At 47.5% G+C, this 26,024-nt stretch overlaps 3 protein-coding genes across 14 annotated transcripts in view; 2 read left to right on the top strand and 1 right to left on the bottom strand.

Moving 5' to 3' along the window:
* Fam83f (family with sequence similarity 83 member F) overlaps window positions 1-2,207 on the top strand; it is a 29,052-nt gene extending 26,845 nt beyond the window's left edge. For 7 of the 9 annotated variants that reach the window (XM_021640326.2, XM_060389012.1, XM_060389013.1 and 4 more), the window contains one exon: window positions 763-2,207. In XM_021640326.2, coding sequence (XP_021496001.1) covers window positions 763-812 — 50 coding nt within the window. In that variant the 3' untranslated portion in view covers window positions 813-2,207. Of the gene's footprint in view, window positions 1-549; window positions 668-762 lie in introns of all 9 variants that reach the window. The other 2 variants (XR_009593642.1, XM_060389011.1) reach the window with 2 other exon arrangements.
* Window positions 2,208-12,253: 10,046 nt separating this feature from the next.
* Tnrc6b (trinucleotide repeat containing adaptor 6B) overlaps window positions 12,254-26,024 on the top strand; it is a 231,665-nt gene continuing 217,894 nt past the window's right edge. For 2 of the 4 annotated variants that reach the window (XM_060389007.1, XM_060389005.1), the window contains exon 1: window positions 12,254-12,484. The gene's annotated coding sequence lies outside the window, so the exon portion shown is untranslated. The remainder of the gene's footprint in view (window positions 12,485-26,024) is intronic. The other 2 variants (XM_060389009.1, XM_060389008.1) reach the window with 1 other exon arrangement.
* LOC132655958 (proline-rich protein HaeIII subfamily 1-like) lies at window positions 12,312-12,989 on the bottom strand. Its single transcript, XM_060390503.1, has one exon. It carries the CDS (start codon window positions 12,987-12,989, stop codon window positions 12,312-12,314), a length of 678 nt encoding a protein of 225 aa, XP_060246486.1.

The raw sequence follows: 26,024 nt of genomic DNA, 5'->3' as shown, positions 1-26,024 counted from the left end.
GAGGTGTCAGGTTTGCCTCACAGCTCCCCTTCGCCACTATCCCAGAGTTCAGAGTGGGTTCAGTCATGAAAACTGCTGACTCCTTTTCCGAGGATTGTGAAGGAGGTAGAAATAGATGCAGAGACAGGAAGGGGAGAGAGAGGCAGTCTAGAGAAAGGCAGCCTTTGCACCCTCATGGCCTGTGCCGCTCCCTCCTCACCTGGACCACCCCTCAGCAGTGACCACCCTGCCCACTGCCCCCGGGCATAGCTCTCCTTCTCGAGCTCAGCTGCCTGTGTGGTAGGAGCTGAGACCAGCCTGCAAGGCCAGGGCCTGGCACTGGCACTGCCCCTGACACTGACCACTTCAGCAGCAAGGCTGCTGCTTGCTTCAGTAGGGGGAGTGGTTCTGGCTGTCATCGTTGCTACCCCATACGCTCCTGCTGGGGTCCCTGAGAGTGCCCTTGATTTCACTCTGAGAGACCGAAGCTGCCGACAGGCGTTTAGCTGTTAGTGACAGGAATCTCCTAAGTCATTGATGGCTGACTCCCGAGTCCCTGTCTTTGGTCAGGAGAACAGACCGCCTGATGGCTCCAATCACAGGGATCCTCTGGCCGCCATGAGGCTGTTCTCCCAATCAGAAGCTTAGAATGTTGCCCTGAATTCAAGATCAGCAGCTTAGAAGAGAGGTATTACCCCTGAACTCCAAACTTGCCGTGGTATGGATGGTCGGGATCGGGGCCTTGTAACTCACGCCCTCCGCATCTGTGCTCTGTCTCCACAGGTAAAGGAAGCCCCAGTGTCACCAAGCGCAGCAACTGTGTCATCTCCTGAGCTGCAGGGTAGTGGTGGGCGGGCCCTGCAGACACCCATCCTGTGCCGTGCTGAGGGGAGCATGGCCTGTACCCTGCACGGGGTTCCACGTCAGACCCTCATGAAGCCTTCTACCCTGCAGCCTCCATCCAGCCCTAGGGCCGGGATCCCAGGTGGCAGGATCTGAAGCGTCTCAACCATTCCGTGTCTGTGGCAGACCGAGATAGCTGCACAAGGATCGCCGCGGCCTTGTTTACATGAAGTAGAAGCCTGCCTAGTGTCTGCTCTCCTTTATGCCAACCTGTCCTCCGCTGGGCCAGCCTGCCCTACAGGTCCTCAGGTGGGACAAGGGTCGTTCTTCCTGCCTTGGTAGGACAGGACGTCCAGGGCAGCCCCAGCCTCTTGGCCTTTTCCTTGGACTTCTGGTGTAGTTCCCCATAATCCAGAAGTTGGTGGAAAAGGGTGAAGAGGGCAGTACTCTGAGCCAGTCTTGCTCCAGCCTTGAAACTCCAGGTAGAAGATACACCTCAAACAGCTGGGACATTGGCTATTGTGGCCTTATGGGCACCCATTCCTGCCGGCTCCTCTGAGTGGGGTTGGGGATACTGCAGCCTCTAGCTAGTGGCAGGATCTGACCGTGAAGAGCCCCTTTCCCTCCTACACTGTCATAGCAAGCCTGGCCTGAGAGCCCCAGGGCTCACTGGCTGGTGCTGTTGAAAACTGGGCCTCTCTAGAGTGCCTTTCTTTGTGCCTGCTCCTTTCAGGGAGCTTTTGTTTACAGACCTTGTGGAGGCCGGGTCCTTGGAGGAGAGGGGGCCGTGCCCTGGGACAAGAACATTTGTATTTTTTCCCTGATGGTTCTTGGCCTTCTTCACCCATTAGGGCTTCCTCAGTGAAATTTCAGCCAAAAACTAGCCTTAGCCTCCTCTAAAGTGTCAGGCTGTTCTTAGAAGCCTCAGTTTCTCTAAAACAGGTTGGCCTAATTGTCAGGGCAAGCAGCTACCTCTCCTCACAGTGCCCTGTCTAGGCTGAGGGAGAGAGCATCAACCCAGAAGACGCCGGGGCAGACTGGGTCAGCCCTCTTGGACAGGCTGAGTGACAGAGGGGCAGAGGGCCACACAGAAGCCTTTCCAGGCCTCCCAACCAAACTCTGGGTACCACTAGAACCAAGGAGGGACCTGGGCATCTGCAGAGGCAGCTGGTGAGAGGCAGGGAGGAGGCGCTGTAGGCTATGGAAGTGGGGGGACACGTAGCAGCCTGTGCCTGTGTCTGGCCTCCCTGCTGGTGGGGAGGAAGAAGGAGACTAATGATGGCCTCAGCCCAGAATCCCCCAGTGCCCCCGAGGTTAGTGTCCCGCCGTGGCTTCCCAAGTCTTTGTGAGAATTAAACACTTCTGGTAAGTGCTTCCTGATTCAAGGCTGGCCATGTGGCATGTGCTCGTTCTGGATGAAAGTGGAGAGGCCCATGGGACATGGCAGTGGCCTGTTACACCTCTGTTGCGATGGGCACAGATACCTAGACGGGGGGGGGGGGAATGGTCGCCTGAGACTAGGGAAGAGACCTGCTCCTAAGCAACTCTGCTGAGGCCATCTTCCCTCTCCCTAGTGAACAACAGCTGGAGAGTGCTCATCCTCACCATGCTGCTTCTCTCTCACTGAGACGCAAGCTTTAGTCGAGAAACTTCAAAGGCTATCTCAGAAAAGACTCCATCTGGGTGATGGTCAACTGCCAGCCCCAAGTCCCCCATCACAAGTAGCCTAGTGACCAGCACAGCAAAGTCTGTTGGGAGAGGTGCCGGGCCCTGTGCTGTAGGATGTGGCTCAGGCCAGCCTCCAGCTCCTGAAGTCCGGGGTAGTTTGGGCGTGGTGCTTTGGCTCTGAGATTGGCTGGCTCCCCGGAGGCTTCCTATCCTGCGGCATCTCCCACTTGTGTCCTAGTCACCTTGTTTAACACTTCCCGTTCAGCTCTGTCAGATTTCCTCCTGGTCTGTTCCCCTTCTTCCTGGCTCAGCCATGGAAAGCACCATAGGACATACCTCTGTGTACCCAGGAGTGCCTCCCCCCAAAAGCGAGCCAGAGCCAACAGCAAGAGAACCTTCAAACTCAAGTGAGGTGCAGTGGGAATTGCTACCCAACTGTCATGGCCAAGATCTGAGTAAACACAAAACCCGGCTCTGCAGCCGACAGGCCCTGCCTGCGCCATGGCTGCAGTTTCTCACTTGGCACTTCCCCACACTCAGATCTTCTCGCCTGCCTATAGGGCACAGTGTCTGCCATGAATTACCTGTACTGCTCTTTCAGAGGCACGGGTTTTGCTTCAGAATGACACCCTAGGCTCAATGAGTTGGGCCTGACCAAGGTCGCAAGAGTGCACGCTAGAGAAAAGCAAGAGGTGGCAGGTGTAGGCCAGCACGTGTTCACTGGTGAAGTCATCCCAGGGCAGACCCTCCAGCCTCGTGGAATTAGCCCCCTTCCCCCCTCGTCCTACCGATTCTTCCACTTTCCCAGCTTTGGAGCAGGGAAGGTGCTGCTTCCAGATAGCATGCTCTGCCATCTGGCATGATAGGTGCCCATTCTTCCTTGGCCAGGCTCTGAGCACAAAGACCACATCTCTGGCTCAACAGTCTCCTCTGGCTCAACAGTCTCCTCCATCTATCTGTTGGCTAGATGGTTGAAAGTCAGACAACTGGGTCCAGCGAGATTGGTCAGTGGGTAAAGTCCCTTGCTGTGCAAGGATGGTGACCCAGGTTCAATCCCAGAACTAAGGGCAGAAGAAGAGAACCAGCTCCAGGAGTGATTCTCCAGCCTTCATATGTACATGTGGCACGTGGGTGTCGTTCACATACACATATACAAAGGGAAGCCAAGAAGGACCTTGAGATTGGCAGGTTACCACAAAGTTACCCAAAAGTCATGGGAAAGGCTGGAGTCCAGTTACGGGGACATCCTAGTGCACCGTCTCTGAATGGCATGCCAGCCATTCGGAAGCAGGAGAAAATAGTTAGAAGAGAGCAGTGTCGGAAAACACCCAAACACAGCTTCAGAAACGGGCACCTACGTCCTAGGAGATGAGCGAGGACCTGCCACTGAGGCCAGCAGGCTATGTGGGAGCCTGCAGGAGGAAAACCGCAGGAAGGCATGCCCACTGACCCTAAAGGTGGAAAATTCGTGGTGTGCCAAGCATCTTGGTTTGTGATTTATTTATTTTTTCAGATCTTATATATAAAAGAGGTTTATTAGGTGGCTATAAAGAGAGAGAGAGAAGGGAGAGCAGGACATGAAGGGAAGAAAGAGAAGGGAAGAGAGGGGGGCCCCATAGAGAAAGGACCAAGAGCAGTTTGTGGTTCTGGCAGCTTTGACTGCCTGGTGTGGCGCTTGGGTGTAGCGTGGAGATTAGGCGACTGGGTAGGGAAGGGCAGCTCACGGCTTGTCTGCAGTGAATTGTTCAGTAAGTGGATAGTTACTGGGTGCCAGGCGTGGGGACACACGGTGACAGAAAAGTGCCGTGTTTGAAAACAGAGTACATGAAGCAATGTGAGTCCCAGCACTCAGGAGGCAAAGGGAGGCGGATCTCTGAGTTTGAGGCTGGCCTGGTCTACAGAGCGAGTTCCAGGACAGCTGGAGCTACATAATGAGACCTTGTCTTGCAAGACCAGAAAAAGAGAAGAAAGCAGGGTGATTGCATGCTGCTTCGTGGGACATGAAGCAGAATAGGCTGGCCCAGCCAGAATCCTGGCTCTGCCATGTATGGCGAGGGGCCAAGCAGGCTTATTTTGGCCTTTGGTTTCCTTATATGTCAAATAGAGGACACCCACCTGAGGCAAAGCGTCTAGCGTGAGAAGATACAGAGTTGGAGTTTCCAGGAATATTTCCTGACAGATTCTCCTGTGCTCCTACCCCGGCAATTAGTCAAGTTTATGGTGCGGCACACTGGACTAAGTGCTTGTTCATCTGGAGGAAATGTCAAGGCCCAGGTTTTGAAAGAAGGGAAGGGAAAACCTGCTGAAGCTTCTGTTTTATGACTCACTCAGTGTTCCCCATGTGTCTCATGACCCCACCTCAGAAGGCTCCAAACCTAGTTTCATGAAAATCTCATGTTTCTTGACTGATAGTTTTGGGTGAGATGGACAATTTTAGCTTGTCTGGAAATACAAAATGCAAATACTGTAAGTACAAAATGCAAACCAGGCTTAGACGGAAGACAGGATTCTGTACTGCGGAGAAGCCGGTCAACCTGGTGCCACACCATCCCGGGACATCCTTCCCCCCACCCCCACCCCCACCCCGTAAACTTCAGACTCCCTCAGGTGTGGTCCCCTAGCTTCTCTGCCGGTGTCTGCGTGATTAACCCCACAGCTACTGTAGTGGGAGGAGCCTCCAGCTGTACGGTACCGGATGCTGAGCCGCCTGAGGAGCCCAGGTAGAGGCACTGGTGGAGAACGGCTGCCACCTTGTGGCCAGCTGGCAGCATGCAGCACACAGCACACCTCTAGCTCAGCCGGCCGGGCTTCCGGATGATGTACAAGCGCTTAGTGTACAGGGTCAGAGGAGTAAATACTCTGGGCTTTGACCAAGCCTGATGGCACGCACTTCTAATCCCCAAACTCATGACGCCGAGGCTGAGATGATTGCTGCAATTTCTAAGCAAGCCCCGTCTGCATAGTGAGACTGTGCCCCATGTCAAAAAACAAACAAACAAAAAACAAAACAGAAAGCTTAGGCATGGGTGCCTATCAAGACCCCAGAGCAGCAGTAAAGCAGTCGCACACCATACATAAGCAAGTGGACACAACCGAATTTCTGCAGACTTACAGGTCAGTTCCTAGCACTAGAGATTAATTAAAATGTAAAAGCCATTCTGAACTCAGAGGCTGTGGTGACAAGTGGCAGGCTGGATTGGGACCACAAACTCGACTCTGCTGGCCTCTAGCCCAGCACAGCCCTTACACCTGTGTTCCCACTGACTCTCAGTCATCACAGTTGACATCTGTGTCACTGTTCTATTGAAAGGAACTCCCTCGTCTCCTCTCCCAAAGGGAACTCAGGAGCTGTTGTTTTCCCTTCATTTCATCTTTTTACAGATGTGCCCATCAGGTGCCCTGTGCTAAGGAGGCATGCAAAAGCCTAGAGTTTTAAATTTTATTTTTATTTATTCACTTACTTGTTTAAAAAACAGAACAACAAAACCACCTCACTGAGGACTCATTGTATCTCAGGTACTATGTTATGTATGGTCTGTACCCCAAGGACAAAGGTGTTCTGATGGAGAAGCGAGAGGAACGTGGAAGTCCAGAGAAGGCATTTGACCTGGGTGTGGAGTTCAGAGGAGAATCCGTGAAGGAAGAGGGGGTTCCTGAGATACCCTGAGGGAACCATGAAAAACGCAGAGAGAAATCTTTTAAAACCGGAAGCATTAAAGATGGAGCAATTAAGGACACAGCCAGGCTCAGATGCAATACCTGTCCTCAATCCCTGATGGCAACTTGCTTTGGGTTTGTGGAGGGGGATATGAAGCTGTTTTCCCTCACGCCTTGTGGGATTGCCTCAAGTGCACAATGACAGCTGGGTGTTTTTTTTTTTTTTTGGTTCTAACCAATACCTGTGCTAGCCTGTGCATGGGATCGCTTCCACCTAGGGCTACAGAGATGGCAGGGGAAAGCTGGAGTGCGTGATAGAAGCCCCTCCTAAGAGTTTAGACAGAGCTTTGAAGAATACAGAGTCACTGGGCCAGGACGGTGGAGCACGCTGAGTTACAGAAAACAAGGTAACAAAACAGAAGCAGCTCAAAGATCGCACAGCAGAGCAAGGGGGCTCCGGCCCACCAGAGGGCTCCTGCGGAGGGAGCACTCACAGGGTACTTTCTTGTGAGTCTCACATAACCTGGACAGGCAGACGTGCCAAGTCTGTTTTGTTTTGGTGATGTGATTATGGTTGTGGTGATGAAGGTGGCTGTGGTTTTCCAGCTCCATCAGTTAAAAAAACAATGTGTCCTTTGGCAATTACTTCATCTCCCTCTGCTGTCTTACTTTCCTCACAAGGACAAATAAACTAATGTATGTAAAGTGCTCAGAAGCATGACAGCCGGCTTCATGTCCCACACAGCCACACACCCAGAAAATGATGTGTCCATATTTAATATCCTGCCATTACCATCTTGAAAAATCTTTATAATTTTCAAATAAGGATCCTTGGATTTTCATTTTGTACCGGCCTTATAAATTGTCTAGGCAGCCCTGCCTGCAAATTTTTTGCTTTAAAATGTTAAGTCTGGGCTAGAGATGCAGCTTGATGGAATGCTTGCCTGGCATGCCTAAAGCCTTTGCTTTGAGGGACCCAGCCCTTGCCCACAGGAAGCCTGAAGATGCAGGTCCTTTGAAAGAGCCCACAGAAAGAGATGGCAGGAAAAAAAGAGCATGAACAGTTGTAGAGGCAGGAGGAAAGCTGGCTATTTTGGGAAGCGAAGAAAGCGGATTCTCAGAGTAGTGGTGAAGCCATGGAAACGGGGCTGGGAAAGTCTCTTGGATCTCAGCCACAAAACGGGTTATAGCTGAGCTTAGAGAAACCGGCTTCAGTGGAGTGAGGGAACGCCAGAGTTAGAGGAGGGAACAGTGGTGGAGGTGGAGAGGGCCTCGGGCTATTATTTAAGAAGTTGGGATACGGACACGGAGGGAAGAAAGGATCTTTGAAGAGGAAAGCCGGGTCCCAGTTGGAATGCAAGAAATGGCCACCAGAGGGCGTAACTTAGCCAGGAAGAGGCATGCCTTTTTCCCTGAGTCTGTGCGGTGCCTGAGTGTTAGGGTTTGGGGGAGTGGGTCCGCAGTCAACTATTCCTGGAGGGACTTATCTCCCCAGCTGCACTCGTTTGAGTCAGACTGCCCGGCTTTATTGCCTGTGGTAACCTGTAACAAGTTTGTGAGCCCTCTGGTGCCTTTACGCTTCTATCTGGAAAATGGGAACTATCATTGTGGGAGAGATTAACTGTTGTACTCCAAGTAACACCCTCCATACCGAGTCTAACACAGAGCATGTGTCAGTGACAGCGGGGCAGCGCATAACCACATCTTAAGGGTCTCCGTGAACTGCGCCTGTGTGTCTAGAATCAGCCGGCACACCAACAGGACCAAGTGCTTTTCAGGAAACGCAGTCATAAAAACCTACAGGTGATTTGGAAGTGACACAGCGTCTATCTCCAGGGCTTTTGTTGCACAATAAATGCTAGCAGGCATGTCATAAATGCCTATGAGTGTGTCCTCTGTCATCTACACCCTCTAGCACGTTTCCCTCCCCTATTGCTCTGGTTATTGGTTACCAACGCATGCATGCTCTGGTAATCAGCATCAGCTGTCAGCTGTCACCTCGACTCCTGGATTAGGTTCCTTTGCAGGGATCACCTCACCGTTAGGAGCTTTGAGAATTGGAGAATGCTTTACAAATCTTGCCAAAAGCCTCAGAGCAATGAAAGGCCACAGTATGGAGGCTGTTCGCTTGTGCCGCAGAAGTCAGAGCTGGAGCAGATCCAGCTGGCCCCAACTGCCCCCAGCCTGTGGGTCATTGCAGAATCATTTACAAGAGTCCCTATTGGTTTGGCTGTTGTCCAGGCTCAGGGCAGAGACCACAGCACAGTCTCTCAAGGGACATAAAGGAAGTCTGTTGCTTAGGATGGCTGGGAATACTTTTGGTAGCCATCCAAGGCAACTATCACTCATTAAATCTGCCTTCTCCTCCAGCAGAAAGGCAACTTATAGAATACCATATACATAGCTCCCAGAATAGTACAGGCCTCCGAGAACACAGAGCACATGGCCAGCATACAAATGTGCAGGGGCTAAGGATTCTTTCAATCAAGATGGGTTGGAGCCAAGAAAAAAAATTTTTTTTTCTCCAAGTGGCATCTTGAGAGGAAATGAAGAAAATATGGTAGCCTGGACTGCCTTTCTGGACTCTAATTGATGCCACAGCCAACAAAGCATTCTGGGAAGCCCTCTGGCAATGACCTCAGGAAACACCTTGGACTGATTCATTAATCCTACCTTCAGATCAGGTTAGCAAGCCCCAAAATCCTGACATTGACTCCCGCAGGAATTAGAAACCTTTGTCTTTCACCATAAATACTTTATTGATTTACTGGCTCCCTTCCGATCTGTATAGAAAGGGAGGACAAATTCTGACCAAAGCAGTAGTTTGGAGGAATGAGGGGTCTCAGCACCCAGACAAGACTGCATCACATCCCACCGTTGGCTTAAGACAAAACCTCTGTGTGCTTCTATTCCTGAAGGACCATGGGTAGGCATGCTCCTCTCTGTATGGGTGGCATTAGGATAGTATTACAGGAAGTGTTTATTTCCTACTTTAGAATATTCCGTATTGTTGTATCGGTCCATTTACTCGGTGCTGCTTTTTAGATTTTTCTGAGACAAGAGTCATACTGTGTAGCCTGGGCTGGCCTTGAACTATCTGCCCTCCAGTCTCAGTCTTCCAAATGCTGAGATCACAGGTGTGTGCCCTTATATTCGGCTTTTCAACATTAATGCTGCGTTCAGAAAAGCAATCTTATATGGAAATGTTAAAGACAAAGATTATAGGAAGAACAGGCTTTGGGCCACTCCTGGGTGCCCCTAGAGTTCTCTTTCTCCTCCTCCTCCCCAAGCAGATATAGCAGGTCCCCACCTACCACCAGTCTCTTCCTGGCTAACCGTATTTGTGCTGTAGTTCTTATAGATGTCACTTCCACTTCTATCAAGGAACCTGTCCTTCCGAAACCGGGTCCCCAGTCCCTCCACTAATCACTGCACTGTGATTATGTGTTTTCTTGTTGTCCACTCCACAACAATGAGGTCCCCGCCAACAAAGAAGGTGTTTTGTTTTGTTTTAATCTGTGGAGCAACCCTCGGGCCTAAGGAAAGTTCCTAACAAGCTCACTAAGTAATCACCGAACAATTATTTACTGGACATCTTTCATAGATAGATCGGAATTAAAGGACACAAAGATGAAAAAGAAAACTATTTCAAAGACCTTACGACAGGGATTTGCCCAGTAATGCTTGTAAAACCTAGCATTATCTTGAGGGTTAAGACTGAGGTACAAGGGATGCGGATTATTGCTTAGTGGTTGAAAACATTTGCTTCTTTCCAGACGACCTGAGTTTGATTCTCAGCACCAATGCTGCAGGCAGCTCACAGTGACCTCTAACTCCTGTTCGAGGATACCTGGAGTCCTCTTCTAGCCTCCATGGGCAGCACAGACAGTGACACAGATACAGATTATACATGGAAATAAACAAGGAAGATTTTTTTTTTTATTCGGTTTCTCTCTCTGCAGCCTTGGCTGTCCGGGACTTGCTCTGTAGATGAGGCTGGCCTTGACCTCACAGAGATCCACCTGCTTCTGCCTCCCTGAGTGCTGGGATCAAAGGTGTGCACCCATGCCTGGCTGAGAATAAATATTTTTAAGTGGTACAAAAATAATCAGCTTTAAAGAATAGGAAGGTTCTGAACCCTTGACATTTCTTATTGTGTTTTCTGGTTCCTAATCCCCATTTTGAATGCTGCTATGAACTGTGCATGGAGTTATCAGGTTCACATTTTTAGGTCCTTTGAAAGAATTTGACTTATGGTTTCCCTCCTGTCTTTGAATTATCCTAGAAATACCTGCCATTAGCTCTTGATGGATGTTTGTGGAATCCCTTGCCTTCCTGTGCTGAAGGGCTGTATGTGTTGAGCTTATTGCTGTTACAATGACTGTTTTATTGTTAAACCAGTGCCAGTGAGATTACACAACAGCTTGGATAGGGAGGGGAAACAAGGGCTATGATTCCCCCTTCAGCTACAAGGGACAGGGATTTGGGACGGTAAAATGCTAATTACCCGAGAAGAAATGTGGGCCAGAGTCCAGCAGTGTGCTCCTAGAGATCATTTCTGTCCCAGAGGCTGGGGGCTGACACTTGGGCAGTGGGTCTTAAGCATCCTGCTCTCCCTGGTTGAAATGTGGATTCACTTCCATAAAAGCTGTCACAGAGAAAGAATCTGGTGGCCAGGAGCCAGGAGTACACACATGGTTTGCTGGACATCAGCAACCCTGGATGCTTTCCAGGAGCCAGAGGACTGTTGGACTTGCATGCAATCAATTATTTCTAAAGGGAGTTATTCTTAATCACACTCTAGACTTACTTTCTCCTCGTTTCCAACTTTTAGATAATCTTCCAAAAGAACAAGCCAAAGATGGTCAGGGGTGGGTCTGAGGGTTGCTTGGGCACATAGGGATGGTAAAAATAGCCATTTACAACGCCAAAGAAACTGAAGCTAGATCTACGTGTTTCTTGTCAGGAAATATTGTTTAACTTAGAACAGGATGGAATGGATCCTAGGAGGAGAAGGATGTCATGGAGAAAATGACAATCTCTGCAAAGTTAGACTCCAATAATGTTATGACAGTCTTTCTATTGTTAGTCTCCAATAATGCTATTACCAGACACTGAGTAAGAAATTTGAGTTCTGAAGGAAACAGTTTTAGAATGTTGGATTGACTGACAGGTATCATTCAGAGACAGTAATGCACAGCTACACGAGTAAAGGCTATGCAGTCAGACAGGCCTAGGTACCAAATGTATGGCCCCAAACCTTCTTTCTAAATGGGTGACCTTGGGTAAGTCTCTTAACCTCATCCGGACCCGCTTTCTGTAAAAACTGGGGTTTAATCAGATAGTTTCTGTAAAAAATTGTGCACCGTATTTGGCATAAAATACACAATAAATGACAGCAGCTCTCACTGTCAACTCTCAAGGACTAAAGACGACCCACTCTTCTGCCAAACTGTAGTGCGGCGAATCCGGATCTGACGGACAACACCGAAGTGCCCAATAAGATGCCAAGGAGGGGGAAAAACAGTGGAATCAAACCAATGGCACGGGCCCTTGTTGTCGGCCGCTTTCTGGCTGTTCCACCAATAGCTTAAGGATGTGACTCGGGAGCGACACCCTGACAGTCCAATGACGCACCACCAACCCACACTCGGCTCTCCGGAGGGGATAAATCCAGGAGCCGGCACGTACACATTCCGTTATTAGTGCAGTCTCGAACGGAGAAAGGAGCTCGGGAGGAACTGCATCCGAGAGGGGCACTAATGAGCTAAAAAAGAGAGAGCGAGCGAGCGCGAGAAAAGATGACGACTGCGCTAGGCGAGCCCGGCCGCCATCATGCTCTAGTTTCCCCTTCGTCTCTCTGGGTCCGCGACCGAGGAAGCGGCCTCTGGGATGCTCAGGGGGTGTGTCCCCTCATGATTGGCGCAGGCCCCTCAGCCAATCGCAGCTCGGAAAACGGGAAGCACCCAGCCAATGGGGGGAGGCGGCCGCGGCGAGGACTTCAGGGAGGCGGGACTGCGGCTTGACGGGCACGAGAGCTAGCCAATGAGAGCTAGAGGCATCCTGCCCGCGGCCAATGGAGTGGGGCTGTGGGCGGGCCCCCGAGTGTTTGTGTTGTGGTTTTGGGGGAGGGAGGCGGAGGGGAAAGTTTGTTTATTTTGTTTTTAGTTTCTGGGGTCCCCGAGCTTCGGGAAGGTGAAGCGAACGACAGTGACCCCCCCTCGCCTCTCAGCCTCCCCGCGACGTCGCCTCCACAGCTTGCGGAGAAGCGGGGGCCGCGGTCGCCGCTGGGCTCCACGGCGGAACGACGCGCGCTCGGAGCCGGCGCGGCTCGGCGGTGAGTGGGGACCTTGGGCCGCGCGGGCCTTGCCCTTCCCCGCGAGCCGCCGGGCCGAACGGGGCGGCCCAGGGTGGGCGACGGAGGACGCCCTCGGGGGCGCGCGGCGCGGCCCGCCGAGGCGCGGCGCGTGCGTGTCCTCGCGAGAGCGCGCTCGGCGGGGGCGAGCCGGGCCGCGGGGCGGGCGCGAGCGGGTCCAGGGTGGGCCGCGCTGCGGCATCGCGCTGTGTAGACGCGAGGCGCGGGGCGGGGGGGTGTGAAGTCGTGTGAGGGGCGCGCGGTCACGCCGGTCGCCAGGGCCCGGGCGTCCCGAGTGTCGCGGCGCGGACCGGCCGGCGTCACGCGCCGGCAGGTGTGAGCCGGGGAAGGGCTTCCGGGTGGGCCGGCGGCGGTCCGAGCGCGTCGCGTCGCCTAGGGCCCTCGGGGCGGCGCGGGCATCCGGTGTCCTCGCGCGCCAGGCGTGCAAGCTCGTGTGCCGGACCTGACGGCGGGGTCCCACGGCCATCCCGCGAGAACTGCGTGCGTGTGTGTGTGTGTGTGTGTGTGTGTATGTGCGTGTGCGCGCGTGTGTGCGTGTGTGTGTTGAGGGGGGTTGTGGGGACAGGCGATGCTCACTTTGGATGAGGAAACAGGCGAGGGACCGAAGGATGACAGGGATGGCAACAGCCCTGGGGAGGGTGTGCTGCTTCCCGCTGGTCCTGGGCCCTTTAATTTCAAACTAACGGATTTGTTAGCCCGTAATGGCTAAATAAATACCTGGCCCAGCGAAATCCACTACCGCGGCTAACGACACCCACGAACAGCAGCCTCTCATCCAGTCTTAGTCTTGGCCACGGGTTCCCCGTCTGGGACCTTCAGCTCCATGCTTTCTCATGTGTGTTCTTGGCTGCTTTCTTCTTTTGACTCAGTGAATAAAAGAGTACCAACCAAGACTCCGTGAATACATCATTTGTACCTCCTTAACAGTTAAACCTAGCAAGAAGCTGTACAAAAATCACGCATCCTGGCCTTTTTGGGAAAGTCTAACCCCGTGTTTTTTGTTCGTTTGTGGAGGATTTCAGTTCTTGACTTTAAAACGTGTTTACGGTGGCTTGTAAACTAAACTCTCATCAAGGAGCAGAGCGTGTGGATTGTTTCTTGCACTTCTTTGGTGTAAGAAGCACTGTAATAAATGGGAGGGACTTAAGTGTAGTCGTCTGTACAGGTAGGCACATACGGGATAATCAGTTTCCAGAATATAGATCAGATTGGTTTGTCCCACTTGGGATTCAGGTTATGATGCCTGGGGGGCGGGGGGAAGCTTGTGTTTTTTTTTTTTTTTTGTTGTTGTTGTTGGTTTTCTTTGAAATAGGGTCTTACTGTGTAGCCCCGTGTGGCCTGGAACTGCTCTGTAGACGAGGCTGACTTGGAACTCAGAGATCCATCTGCCTCTCCCTCCACAGTGCTGGATTAAAGAAGTCTACCTTAGTTCTTTATCGTTTTTAAGGGTTTGATCTAAACTTAATTGAACAGTGTATTTTCTGTTGGTGCTGGAAATTGTCCATGCTGTCTGTGTTAACCCATCATATCCTTGAAAATTTCCCCCTTAAATAGAAACTCTTAAATGATTTTTTGTTTTTATTTTTGTTTTTTGAGACAGGGTTTCTTAAATGGTTTAAAACCAAAACAGTACTTTTGTTCGAACGTCAGTATTGGCTAATGTTTACTGTGTGCTTACAATATCCAGCCTCTCTGCTACTTTTTAAATCCTTCAAGCCTTTGGGGCAGAAACTCTCAGTTGTGGGGAGGAGGACGAGGGCTCCCAAGAGCCGCAGAGCTAGGTTTAATATCAGGTCTATTTTATTTCCTACCCTTTTGCCTCTTGAGTTATCCGGAGGGAGAAAGGCAAAGAGAACACTGAGAAGCAGAGAGAGGTAGGAAAGAAGAATGCACCGACTCCACTGCTAAGATGAGGTTGCCTGTGCCTGGCCTAAGAATTTAATGTTACATTGAGACTCTTCTTGCTTTAGAAAAATACCTTAAAAAAATACATCCATCCTTTGTTGTTTAAATCAACTTACTCATTGGACATAGTACTGCAAAACTCAGTTTTTGTTTGAATTTTTAATTTCTTTTTTCTTTTGGTCTTGCTGTGTGGTGTCACACTCATAATCCTCCTGCCTCAACTTCCTCAGTGCAGGAATCACAGCCCTTTGCCACCTCCAAAGAGTCAGTGTGTGTGTGCTGTTTGTTTTGTTTTTTTTTGTTATGAAAAGATCTATTCTAGCCTAGGCTGTCCTGGAGTTCACTGTGTTGACCATGCTGGACTTGAACTCTCTTGGCCTGCCTTCGCCTCCTGAATGCTGAGATTACACCATGCCCAGCTTCTGAAGACGTTGTCTTTTCGTCTCTGTCCACCAATTCGTTATTCCCATTCAGATGTCTTAGAGCTCATGTTCATTTTGTGTAGTTATCAGCTTGTGATTCAGGAGCATGTCTTGCCACATCCTAGAGCCTGTTTCAGGCATACAGCAGACTCCCAGAAAGTATTTGTTGACTATGTTATGTGTTTGGCTTTTGCTCTTACTGTTTATTGTTTTTTGTTGTTTTTTTTTTTTTTAATTTCTTGTAGCCTTGTTTGCTTACCTCCTCCTGGTAGTGTCTGGGATTTGATGCCCCTCTCTGGAGAGCTTGCCACGTAAAGATAGATCTGAAATTACTGTGTTGAGCTTGCTGAGTTGAATGAGCATTGCACCCCAGTTATTCAGGCTGGGTCAGCGTTGCACCTGTCATTCTTCTCTTGTCTCAGCTGCTCATGGCTTCTTTCTCCTCTCCGTAGCTGCTTCTAGAGACCTTGTCTAGGTTCCAGCTGAGCAGCCTGCTCGCCTTTTGACATTTGCTGCCTTTGACATTGACAACTGCCTCTAGTGTTCCACCCCTACACATTGCCCCCACACTAATCTTCCTGAAAGGTTGCTTTATGTTTTCTGCTCTGTCCCCAATCTACCACACTTAGGTTGGAAATCCTCAGTGGGGTTTGATTGCCTAAGGGGTTTAAGTGCTTTAGCCTGCTATTTACAGTACTTTGGACTAGAAATGGAAAGCAAGCCACAAATATGGACCACATATGTAATTTAAAGTTTTCTAATAGTCAGGATAAAAAATAAAAAGAAAGGGTGAAATAGAGTTTTGTAACATCTTACTCACTTCAATATATTCAAAATCTTAGTGTTTAAATATGTAATCAGTTTAAAAAAAAAGGACTAGGATTTTTTTTTTTTTTCATTTTGTTTTTTGAGACAGGGTTTGTTTCTCTGTGTAGCCTTGGCTGTCCTGGACTTGATTTGTAGCCCACACTGTCCTTGAACTCACAGACATCTGCCTGCCTCTGCATTTCCGGGTGCTTGGATCACAGGCTTGTGCCACCACACCCAGCTCAGTACTAGGATTTTTAAAGATTTATTTATTTATTATGTATATAGTGTTTTTCCTGCAGGCCAGAAGAGGGCCCCAGATTTCATGATAGATGGTTCAGTTCCCATGTGGTTGCTGGGAACTGAACTCAGGACCTCTGGAAGACCAGACAGTGCTCTTTACCTCTGAGCCATCTCTCCAGCCCCCCAGTACTAGGATATTTTAAAAAACTTTTTTTGTGTGTGTCTGTTAGGAAATCTGGAATGTATTTTTCACTTACAACATCTCAATACACACTAACCAGATTTCAGGAGCTCTGTCTATAGCCATGTGTTGTTAATGGCTACCTTATTGGACAAAACAGATCTAAACTCTGTCTTCAACATAAATACCTAATTCCAGTCACTGTCCTTTACATAACTCAGTTTCCTTCACCTAGAAGGAATTTATTATCCAAACATGCTAAGTTTCTTTGCTGAGAAGCACAGGGGAACCAGAGAGCTCTAATCTTTAATTCTTCTCACCTCTGGAACTGTGTGTATATGTATAGATGTGTATGCGTATGCATGTGCCCATAGAGGCCAGAAGAGAGTATTGGAGCTCCAGGAGCTGGACAACAGGTGGTTGTGAACCATCCCCGTGGGTGCTGGCATCCAAAGGCTGGGAAAGCTGCAAGTGCTCTTAATCTCTTTGCCATCTCGCCAGCCTTGTCTCTGGAGAATTTTAGCATTGTTGTTTTTCCTTTCTTGAGATGAGGTCTCCTTTGCTGTCCAGGCTGGCCTGGGACATCTGGCCTCAGGTGAGCCCCTCCCTTGGTTTGCGGAATAGCTAGGACTGCAGGTAACACAACATCGTATCTGATTTAATGTAATTTCATATTATTTTTTTATATTGTAACTGGTTGCAATCAATTTGCGTTATACTCACAGGTGATAAGGCACTAGCACTGACTAATGATTATTTGATGAATTAGAACCAGTGCCAGCAGTACATGGCCTCAAGGTTCTTATCAGTGTGCCTGCTGAACTTGATTGTCCTGGACCGTGTGTGTTGACAGCTTCTCCTTTGCATGTTTGGAGAACAGAGCTTTGCCTTCTCTCATTTTTGTTCCTGACCTGGCCTGTGCTAGGAAGTCTACATATCTATATATTGATTTTTGTTTGTTTTGTCCGTTTGTTTTTATTTTTTGAGACAGGATTTCTCTATGTAGCACTCCCTGGCTGGCCTTGAACTCACTTTGTAGACCAGGCTAGCCTCAAAGTCAGAGACCAGCCTGCCTCTGCCTCCCAAGTGCTGGGATTAAAGGTGTTCACCACTATGCGTAGCCTACATGTAATTTTTAAATCATTCTAGTTAGACAGTAGTTAATACTGTCCTTTGAAAATAACAGATCATGGATTGTGAAAGATACATGGCTTTTGGAGGCGGTGCTGGGGCTTTATAAATGCTGAGCGCTGGCATGCTACCATTAAGCTAAATCTCCAGCTCTCTGGCATATTTTTACTTTCCTTCTTCTTTGAGTGTACATGTGTCTTTCCCCCTTTGTTGAGGCATCACTGATGTTCCAGAAGGCTAGGATATTTAATGTATGCAACTTGGTATATTTGGAGTAGATTTGCTTCTTAAAACAAAACTGTTCATATTGGGCATGGTGATGGATGCCTTTAATCCCAGCACTCAGGAGACAGAGGCGGACAGATCTTCCATAAATTTGAAGCCAGCCTGGTCTACACAGTGAGTTCTAGAACATCTGGGCTATACAGTGAGACTTTATCTAAAAAAATAAAGTTAAAAATAACTGTGCTAGTCGGGTATTGAGGCTGAGGCAGAGCAGAGGCAGATTCACAGGCAGATCTCTGTGAGTTCAAAGCCAACTTGGTCTACAGAGTGAGTTCTTGGACAACTAGGGCTATAAAGAGAAACCCTGTCTCAAAAAACCAAAAACCAAAACCTAACCTAACAGCCAAAACAACTGTGCAGGGCTGGGGAGATGGCCCATTTAATAAGCTGTCTTTACAAGCATAAGGACCTGAGCTTGTATCCCCAGAACCTATATAAAAAATTGGGCTTGGCTATGCATGTCTATAACCCCAGTCTTGGAGGGAAGTCAAGAAGAAGGATTGAAAGTCATCAGCCAGCATATGAGTCAGTGAGCTTCAGCAGAGACCCTGTTAGAAAAAATAAAGGTGGAGGGCAAGAGAGGAAAGGTGCTGATATGGGCACACCCTCCCCAGACTTGTACGTATATACCCCACGTAACAGGGTTCCCTCACACAAAATAAAAAACACAAAGACAAGTAACTGTTTAGATGTTACAGTTTTTGGGTTGGATCAGAAATAAAGTTTGCAGGTGGGTGTGGTGGTCAGTGTCTTTAATTTCAGCTCTCATGAAGCAGAGGCAGGGGATCTCTGTGAGTTCTAGGCTGGCCTAGTATATGTAGCAAGTTCCACTCCAGCCAGAGCCACATTGTGAGGTCTTGTCTCAAAACAAGTGACTAAATGAATTAACAAATAATAAAAGAAGAAGTGGTAATTGTTCCTTGCATCCTGGCATAGTGGTTTATGCCCGTAATCCCAGCACTCTGAGGTAGGGACAGGAGGGCTGCAGGTTGCTTTGGGGTGATATAATAAGGCCTTGTCTCAACTACCACCGCCAAGAAAACATGTTTAACTTTCCTGAGACTTAGTTCCTTTGTGGTTTGTAAACTGGCTGTGAAGGCAGCTTCAGAGGCAGAGCTCCTGAGTAGCTCCATGAGTACTGGCGCCCTCGCACATGCCCTTCCAGAGCCACAGCCAAGATGCAGAGTCTGAACCAGAAGTTAGAAGCCCTGGGTTTGTTTGTGTTGCTGATACTTGCTTGAGTGCCAAGCAAGTTCCAGGCACAAAAATGTCTGAGAATTCAAAAACTGCAGCGAAAAAACGTTTTTAAAAAGCTCTTTTCACACAGAGGTGAAGTGATTCATTCTTCTTAGGAAGATTTCATTTCTCACTGTTCCTTTATATTTTACTCCTTTATACCTTAGAGTATATCATATCATGTTTCTAGGTCTGTCTGTGCTACTAGATTGTAAGCTTTAAATAAAAAAAATGCTTATTATGTATTTATGGGTGTGGCTTTGCCATAGCATGTGCATGGATGTCCGAGGTGACCTGTAGAGTCTGTTCTTTCCTTCCACCTTTATGTGGATTCTAGGGATTGAACTTAGGTTGCCCAGGCTTGGGCAGCAAGTGCTTTTACCCACAGGCCCATCTTGCCAGCCCAGAGTTTAAGCTGCCAGAGAACAAGACTATTTGTCCCTGCATTCCTGAGCACACGTTGCCCCGTGCCTGCCACATGCAGGCATTCCGAGATCTAGTGATGCCCCAGACAAATCACTTAATTCTGGGGCTGGATGTCGCTTAGCTGGTAGGGTGCTTGGCTAGCATACACAAAGCCCTGGAGGCCCGATTCTTAGCACTTAAATTAGGTGTGGGAGCCGGAGGGATGGGGTAGTGGTCAAGAGCACTGGTTGCTCTTCTAAAGAATCTGGGTTCAATTTCCAGCATAACTCTCTGTAACGCCAGTTTCATAGGATCAGACACGACCTTCTGGCCTCTGCGTACATGTGTACAAACCCACACAGACATACACAGAAATTTTAACATAAAAGCCATATGTAGTGGTTTATACTTATAATCCCCTAGCACTCAGAGGTGGAGACCGAAGGATTAGAAATTCAAGGTCATCCCCAGCTATGTAGCAAGTTTAAGATTAGGTTGATATAGTTCAGACATAAAACCAGTCACCACATTACTTAGCGTTATGGTGCCTTCATTTTTTTACACCAGCTAGAGAACTTTGTGCTTGTGAGAACTATGCAGTGAGAATAGTCTTTTAGAATTACAGATTTATTCTGTTTGTGTTTTACCTCAGTGGAAGACATTTACCTAGAAAAGCAAATGTAGTCAGGAGTAGGCGCGCATGCTTGTGACAGAACTTTTCCTGGGGGAGTTACAGCACACAAATCTACTCACCCCGGATAAAGATCCCACCACAGACCAAAGTATGGATACCACCCAAGTCCAGATGGTGAACCAGCAAGTTTTATTGGGTTTATAGGAGCAGAAATGACTCAGGGACAGCTGCATTACCAAGGCTCACCCCAGCATGGGAGACAACAGTTCACAAAAGCTGGACTGCCTGGAGCATACTCTACAGCCTTCTGGCAGTTCTACAGGTTGGAGAGTGTCCTTTTATTTTTGTTTCTGGTTTTTTCAAGACAGGATTTCTCTGTGTAGCCTTGGCTGTCCTAGACTCACTTTGTAGATCAGGCTTGCCCCTGCTTCCCCAAGTGCTGAGATAACAGGCGTGCGCCCAGCTCTGAATCAATTTTTACCTTTTTAAAAAAAGATTTATTTTATTTTTAGTCATGTATGCGAATGTGTGTGCATGTGAATATGGGTGCCCATGGAGACCAGAAAAAGCATTAGATCTCTTGGAGCTGGAGTTAAAGGCAATTGTGAGTTACCTGGTGTGGATGCTGGGACCTGAACTCAGTCCTCCACAGGAGCAGCAAGTGCTGATTCCTCTCTCTAGCCCCCTTCCCTGTATAGAATACTTAAAGACATTCTGAAGTCCTCCTGAAGGAGGATAGTCACCCAGAATGGTGCTGTCCCTGCTGGCTAAGGCTGTTGTTCGAGTAGAGTACTTGTAAACCATGCAAATGCCGTCAGGTGGAATTAGAAAGTGGTGACTCATATCCGCTTATCTGTCAGAGCTGTGCAACAGAAGTGACCTCTAAATCACCTGTGTGAGTGCTGATGCCATCTCTCAAGGGCCAGACACTGAGCAGTGAAAGGCTGAACAGGAAGGCCTGCCCAGAAAGGCCTCTCAGCACCTCTTGGAGGTCCTTGCATATCGCCTCAATCTCCCAGGCTGGTAGTAATCTGTTTTGATTCTCAAGTAGAGGTGAAGAAAGGGAGATAACAGTAGAAAGTCCATTTTCCTTCAGTTGCTCCTCTTTAATTTCAAGCTTTTTTCTTTCTGGTCCTCTTCTGCGTTAGTCAGCTTTAAATTACAGTAACAGATTTGCGATAAATCCACTTAAAAAAGAAAGAAAGAAAAGGTTTGAATTAGAGGGCACTTACCTACCATGTATGAAGTCTCGGGTTATATAAAAAACATTGAGGATAAAAAGGTGTGTTTTTTTTGTTTTTTTTTTTTTAATTTCAGTCTCATAGTTGGGTGGTTTTGATCCATGATCAGTTGTCTTGATGCTCTTGTCCTGAGGCAGAACTGCACATGATGGAGGGAGCATATGGTAGAAAAAGCCTTCATTAAGTTGGGGCTGAGAATAGAAAGCAGCAGCAGAAGAGGGGCCAGGACCACAGTGTACCCTTCTCGGAACATTCCCCAAGACTTGATTTACTGCCACACCTCTTAATAGTGTTGTGAGCTGGGCTTAAAGGCGTGTGCCACAGCACTTGGGGGGGCAGAGGCAGGGGGATCTCTGAGTTTGAAGCCAGCCTGGTCTACAAAAGGAGCTCCAGGATAGCCAAGACTGCTCAGAGAAACCCTGTCTCAGAAACCAAACCAAACCAAACCAAACCAAACCAAACCAAACCAAACCAAACCAAACTAAACCACAATAGTGTTGTGTGTTAGAGACAGCCCTCAACAAGATTCAGTCTAATAGTACTTTCAGACTGCTTTTCTGTCCTGTTAGGCTGAAGTACCATCCCCCCCCCCCCCACACCACATTTTGTTTCTTTCATTCTATAGTTGCTTTTTTTAATTTTTATTTTTTAAGGAACAACCATGATGTGGGATGTGGTGCACACATGTATGATCTCCACTTTTTTGGGATAACAATTTCAGAACAGCAATTGATTAAACACTGGTGGTGCTGATTACACTCACAAGATGCTGTTTGGCTGATATTAAAGTAAAAAGTAAATGTCTGTGTGGTTCATGTACTCACTTATTGACCCGGATTGAAAAGGACTGAGGTGGGAGAATATTGACAGTGAGTATAGTTTATTCTCTAACACTGTTCTGGATTATCTTTATTTTTAAAAAAGATATATGTAATCTGGGAACTCAAAAATTAGAAGTGAGACTAAGGAGATAGCTCAATAGGTATATTTGCTGTCCAGTCATGAGGACCTGAGTTCAGATCAACACCACCCATGGAAGAGCCAGGCACGGCAGCACGCTCCGTTAGCCCAGAACTCCTTGTCTCAAATTAAGGTGGAGAGTGATCGAGGGAGATACCCATAGTTGACTTTTGGCCACCACATACACAGCCAGGAGTTCACTGCTCACATGTGCACACATATGCCACTGACGTACCTTCTAAGGTGACCCAGGCTATCTGACACTCACAGAGGGCAGAAGAAATCTCTAAGGCAGCTGCTAGGCACAGGGTTCTTGTCTGGAGGAAAAAATCCAAATAAGAGACTTCTGCTCTAAAAGAAAAGCCTTTCTCCTCCTGTACAAGCCCTGCTGGTGGTGCGTCAGGCTCAGTGATAGCCTTTTCATGGGATGTTTTACCCAGGCAAGTGTCTCTGTCCAACTTCTAAATATAGTCTCTGGTTAGATGAGCTATGAACTACATACTTTAAAATACTCGTTCACCAACTACACTTTTGTCTTTTACTTCAAAGCTTTGTATTTTGAGAAAAATGTGTGTAATATTTATGATGATTTATTTGCATTTTGGTTCAAGCCCCTTAAAAAACCTAGTACATTCATTATTGCACTTAGACAGTGTGGAGAGCTGGGAGCCACAAGTCGCTACAGAAAGGAGGTCTGTGTGTGCTCCATGCCCCTAATACATGGCTGGCTGACCTGCCAAGGGGGAAATGTTACTTGTAAAACACACACACGCGCACACACACACACTACTGCACTCCCACTCCACCTCCCTTCTTACCTCCCTCCCCCACCCCTTCAAAATGCACTGAAAGGCTCTTTGTAGGACTAACAAAAACAACACAAGAATGAAAATGTGAAAGACATCACATTTCAAACCAGTGAGGACTGGTTTGAAATGTTTAAACAGGGGACCCTGTGCTCCCTGTGTGGCTTGTGACTCTGCCTCAGCACTTGTGCCAGGGCCTGCACTGATGCCCTGTTTGCTTTGGAAGCTGATGCGCTCAGCTTATTCACTGCACGGAAGAACGTGCCCTTTCTTGTTTGCCTTTAACCTTTTTCCCATCCTTACGTCCGAGGTCTCATTCAGGTTACTTCTCAGAAAGATAACTCCAGAGGCTGCTGGAGCACATCCCCTGCCGTACTTTCTTGCAAATTGTTGACTTTCTTGGGTGCTGTCACTGGTCACTTACCTTCTCAATACCTGGATCCTGAAGTCTGGTGATACTGATCTAAATTGTGCCCTGTTCTTTAGGTTTTCTTTTTCTCCCCTGTGGCTTTGGCTGTTTTTGTGTTTGTTTTTCGGTACTGGATTTCACTGTGTTGCCCAGGTTGGCTTTGTACTCAGGTGTTTTCCTCAGCCTCAAAGATGGCTTGGATTCCATGCCACACTGTAGCAGCTTTGGTGTGGACCTCTGGTTTCTGTTTCCAAGCCACTGTCCTGATTTGGAGTCATCCTCAGGCTATGTCTAGATTATTTGAGTAATTGTCTGTCTGTTGTCCCATTTCCCTTTGCTCAGAAAACATTTCCTACCCACTGTCCCCCCATCCCCATCAAACAACCATGTGCCTTCTCATTCTAGGAAATCAGTGCCTGTCTGCACCAGGGGCCTTTACTTTTCCACCCTAGTTTTCCATCCCTGACCTCTCTGGTACAGTCTTTATTCCATTTTCCATATGAGTCCACCTCCCTATTTTTTCTCTCTTTTGAAGGATTGATTTATGAAAAATATTCTCACTGCATCTGGCTGTCAGTCTATTTTTTTTTCTCTTACTCTCAAGTTTTCCTGGGTTGAAGAGATGGTGGCTCAGTGGGTAAAATGCTTGTCCTGCAATCATGCCTGTAATTCCAGGCAGGTTCTGGGGTTACCAGCCAATCAGTCTAGCAGACACAGCAAGCTTCAGGTTCAGTGAGAGCCTGTCTCAGAAAGGACAGTGCAGAGCAATGGAGGAAGGTACCCAGTATTAATCTCTAGCCTCTACGTGCGCACATATGGATTAGGGGAAACATACATATACACATACACACACACACACACACATGTGCGCTTGCGCGTGAGCTCACAGTTTCTGTAAACTTTATCTTTCTTGAAATATTTCTTAACTTGAAGGCCCTCCTCACTGTTCATCCAGAAGTGCTGTTTTAGGTAAGATAATAAGTGCAGTTTATTATTACATATATATTTGCAAAAAATATAATTTTATAAATATACAGAAGTGATAGGTATTATGTGTTGCGGTCACTGAAGTAGACCAATATGAAGAGCCTATTTGATGTCAAGATGAGAAGACAGTTTAGGCACTCCAGAAAATAGTGAAAGAAGAAATGCACATGTGACAAAACATAATTTTGCTCAAAATTGAGTATTTGAATTCCAATTTTTATATGGTACAGAGGATTAAACCCACCACATGCTGGTCAATAACTCTACACTGAGCTGTACCCAGAGGCTTGTTTGTTTATTTTTCCGAGACAGGGTTTCTCTGAGTAGTCCTGGCTGTCCTGGAACTCATTCTGTAGACCAGGCTGGCCTCGAACTCACAGAGATCAGCCTGTCCCTGCCTCCTAAGTGCTGGGATTAGAGGTGTATGCCACCACACCTGACTCCAGAGGTTTTTTTAAAGACTTTAGTTTTAAGTGTGTGTGTGTGTGTGTGTGTGTGTGTGTGTACACGCATGAATGGAATGCTTGGTGAAGACCAGAAGACATTGTTAGGTCCTCTGGAGCTGAAATTATCCTCAGAACCAAACTTGGTTCTCTTCAAGAACATTATGGGCTCTTAACTGCTAAGCCATTTCGCCAGCCTGAGTTTTGTTTTGTTTTGTTTTTTTAATTGATATAATGAGATTATAATAAAATAGGCAAACTTTGATTGGGTCTAATGACACATATATATATATATATATATATAAAATGACATATATATAATGACATATATGTGTGTGTGTGTAATTTTTAAAAGATAGATTTCATGTATATTTGTGAGTACCTCTTGTATTTCTGTGTGTCATATACAGCTGTGCCCGTGGGGGCCAGAAGAGGGAATCAGATTTTCCTGGGACTTAGAGTTACAGATGGTTGTGAGCTGCACTGTGTGGATCCTGGAACTCAGACACAGGCTATCTAGAAGAGCAACCCATGGTTTTAGCCACAAAGCCATCTCTCTAGCCCCTACAGATTTTATATTTTAAATGTAAATATCAGGCCAGCAAGGTGGTAGATAAAGGCACCTGCCATAAAGCCTGATGATCTCAGGCGATCTCTGGAGAGAATTGCCTCCCAAAAGTTCCACACAGGCACCTAATGTAATAAATTCAATAATGTTTAAAAATGTACCCTGGATGGTAGTGGCACATGCATGTAATCCTAGCACTTGGGAGGAAGAGGCAGGCTGATCTCTGAGTGTGAGGCCAATCTGGTCTACAGAACGAGCTCCATAACAACCAGGGCTAACCCTGTCTTGAAACCATTCCCTCTCTCTCTCTCTCTATATATATGTGTGTGTGTGTGTGTACATATATACACACATATACATGTATATATTAAGTAAGCATATATGTATACATGTTTATTTATAACTTTAATTCGTATATATGTGTATATATGTTTATAATTTACAAAGGAAGATGGTTTTGTTTTTTTATTCTTCAAAAAAATCTGTTTCCATTCCTTATACAGCTGTCTTAGACTTCAGGTATTATATTGAGCATAAGTGATGAGATTGATCATTCTTCCTTTTCTTAGTCTTAGGTGAAGAGAATTTCATTTTCTACTACTAAATCCTTTACCAGGTCACAATGTATTCATTCAATCATTCATTCATGAAAAAAAAAATCTCATGCAACACAGGCTAGCCTTGAACATACTGTGTGGCTAAGGCTGGACTTGAACTCTTGAACACCCTGCCATTGCTGCCTGCTGCTAGAAGTATAGGCACAGGCCAATATGTCCCACAGAATTAATTCCTCCCTCCAGAGTCATTCCTTCCAGCCTCTTTCTCTCACTCTCTTTTA

This window comes from Meriones unguiculatus, chromosome 8 (genome assembly GCF_030254825.1).
Source record: "Meriones unguiculatus strain TT.TT164.6M chromosome 8, Bangor_MerUng_6.1, whole genome shotgun sequence".
Lineage (NCBI taxonomy): Eukaryota > Metazoa > Chordata > Mammalia > Rodentia > Muridae > Meriones > Meriones unguiculatus.
Note: the sequence above shows the minus strand (reverse complement) of the source record. Positions and strands in the feature narration are given on the sequence as shown.

Excerpts from the sequence above, each read along its gene's own strand:
- LOC132655958 (XM_060390503.1), bottom strand. The coding sequence starts at position 12,989 with ATGGCCGTGGGACCCCGCCGTCAGGTCCGGCACACGAGCTTGCACGCC.